At 41.9% G+C, this 1358-nt stretch overlaps 1 protein-coding gene across 1 annotated transcript in view; it reads right to left on the bottom strand.

Annotated features, from left to right (window-relative positions):
* ELOVL2 (ELOVL fatty acid elongase 2) overlaps positions 1-997 on the bottom strand; it is a 49631-nt gene extending 48634 nt beyond the window's left edge. Inside the window, exon 1 of the mRNA XM_005878443.2 lies at positions 905-997. Coding sequence (XP_005878505.1) covers positions 905-997 — 93 coding nt within the window. The remainder of the gene's footprint in view (positions 1-904) is intronic.
* Between the last annotated feature and the right edge of the window lie 361 nt (positions 998-1358).

Here is a 1358-nt window from a genome sequence, read left to right as displayed (position 1 = left end):
ATATACTCACTTCGCAGCCCAGCCTAAGGGTAGCGGTCGTACGCCAATTACCATGTTTCTCTTTTATTAGTGTAGATTACTGTATTCTTTTCCATACAAACTGTAAACCTACTTTTGCCCCACTCTGTATCTTAATTAAAAACCCTATTTAACCAAAATGGACTTTCCCAATTCCCTGGAATCTCTTGAAGGGAATGCCAGTACATTTAGCCACTGTAAAGATTACTGCTTCACTGCCAAGTCACTAATCATCATAGTAAGGCTGAAAGCACCAGAATGTAAATTAAGAAACTCAGGTGCATCTTGACTTTGAAACAAGTTTTGTGGCTTAGAACCTCATTTACGGGGGGATGGGGACGACAAGCTCTCTTCTTATGATGACTGAATTAACTGCTGTTGACTTGTCATTTACCTAGAAACAAAGATTTTTATAAGACAAGTATTATAAATATGACATTAATATGCTCAGGATGCTCAACTATGTTTTAGAATCAGTAAAATAAATATACTTTGGTGCTGTTATTTATGTGATCCCAGCATGATCACTGGATTAATATGAAATTTTGTCATTAGCCGTACTCTTCACTCATACAAAAGCCTCTATATGTACTCAGCTTATGAAAAATTGAAGAAGTAACAGGATTTATTGACAGTTTACACACTGTAGTCTAGTGGACAAAAAAAAGGACCACACACTACACCTGACAAGCTCAGGAGGGTCCCGCATGGCAGGCTTACAAACCCAGAGTCCAAAGTAACCACACAGAGTGGTCTGAATGTAAAAATTCTTCACTAAGCGATGGTCACGGTGGGTAGTTATGTCCTAGGCCTATAGCTTCCTTGACAAAGGTCAATCTTTAATTTTGGAATTGTCTATTGTCTTTGTGCATCTAAGATAACATACCTCTGCAATGTCAGAGTAATCTTTTCCAGATCTCTTGAAGGCACATTGCAGGCACCAGAGCATGAGACCACATTGTTGTTGCTCATATACCATCTTATATGTTGCAAATGTTAATTACTAACAATCCTGTACCCACCAATGTAAAAGAAGAATTGATGGGGAATTCAAGAAGTTAAAATGTTTTAGCTTTATTTATAATTAACTAGAGGCCTGGTGCATGAGATTCGTGCATTGGGGGGCAGGGGGCGGGTCCTTCAGCCCTGCCTGTGCCCTCTTGCAGTCCGGGACCCCTCGGAGGATGTCCGCCTGCCAGCTTAGATTATTTATTCTAAGCTGGCAGTTAGACATCACTCTCACAGTCCAGGCCTCTCACAGTTTGGGACCCCTCGCTCCTTACCGCCCACCTGCAGCGGAGGCGGGAGAGGCTCCTGCCAACACTGCTGTGCTCGCCAGC

The sequence above is a fragment of the Myotis brandtii genome, unplaced genomic scaffold, assembly GCF_000412655.1.
Source record: "Myotis brandtii unplaced genomic scaffold, ASM41265v1 scaffold56, whole genome shotgun sequence".
Lineage (NCBI taxonomy): Eukaryota > Metazoa > Chordata > Mammalia > Chiroptera > Vespertilionidae > Myotis > Myotis brandtii.
Note: the sequence above shows the minus strand (reverse complement) of the source record. Positions and strands in the feature narration are given on the sequence as shown.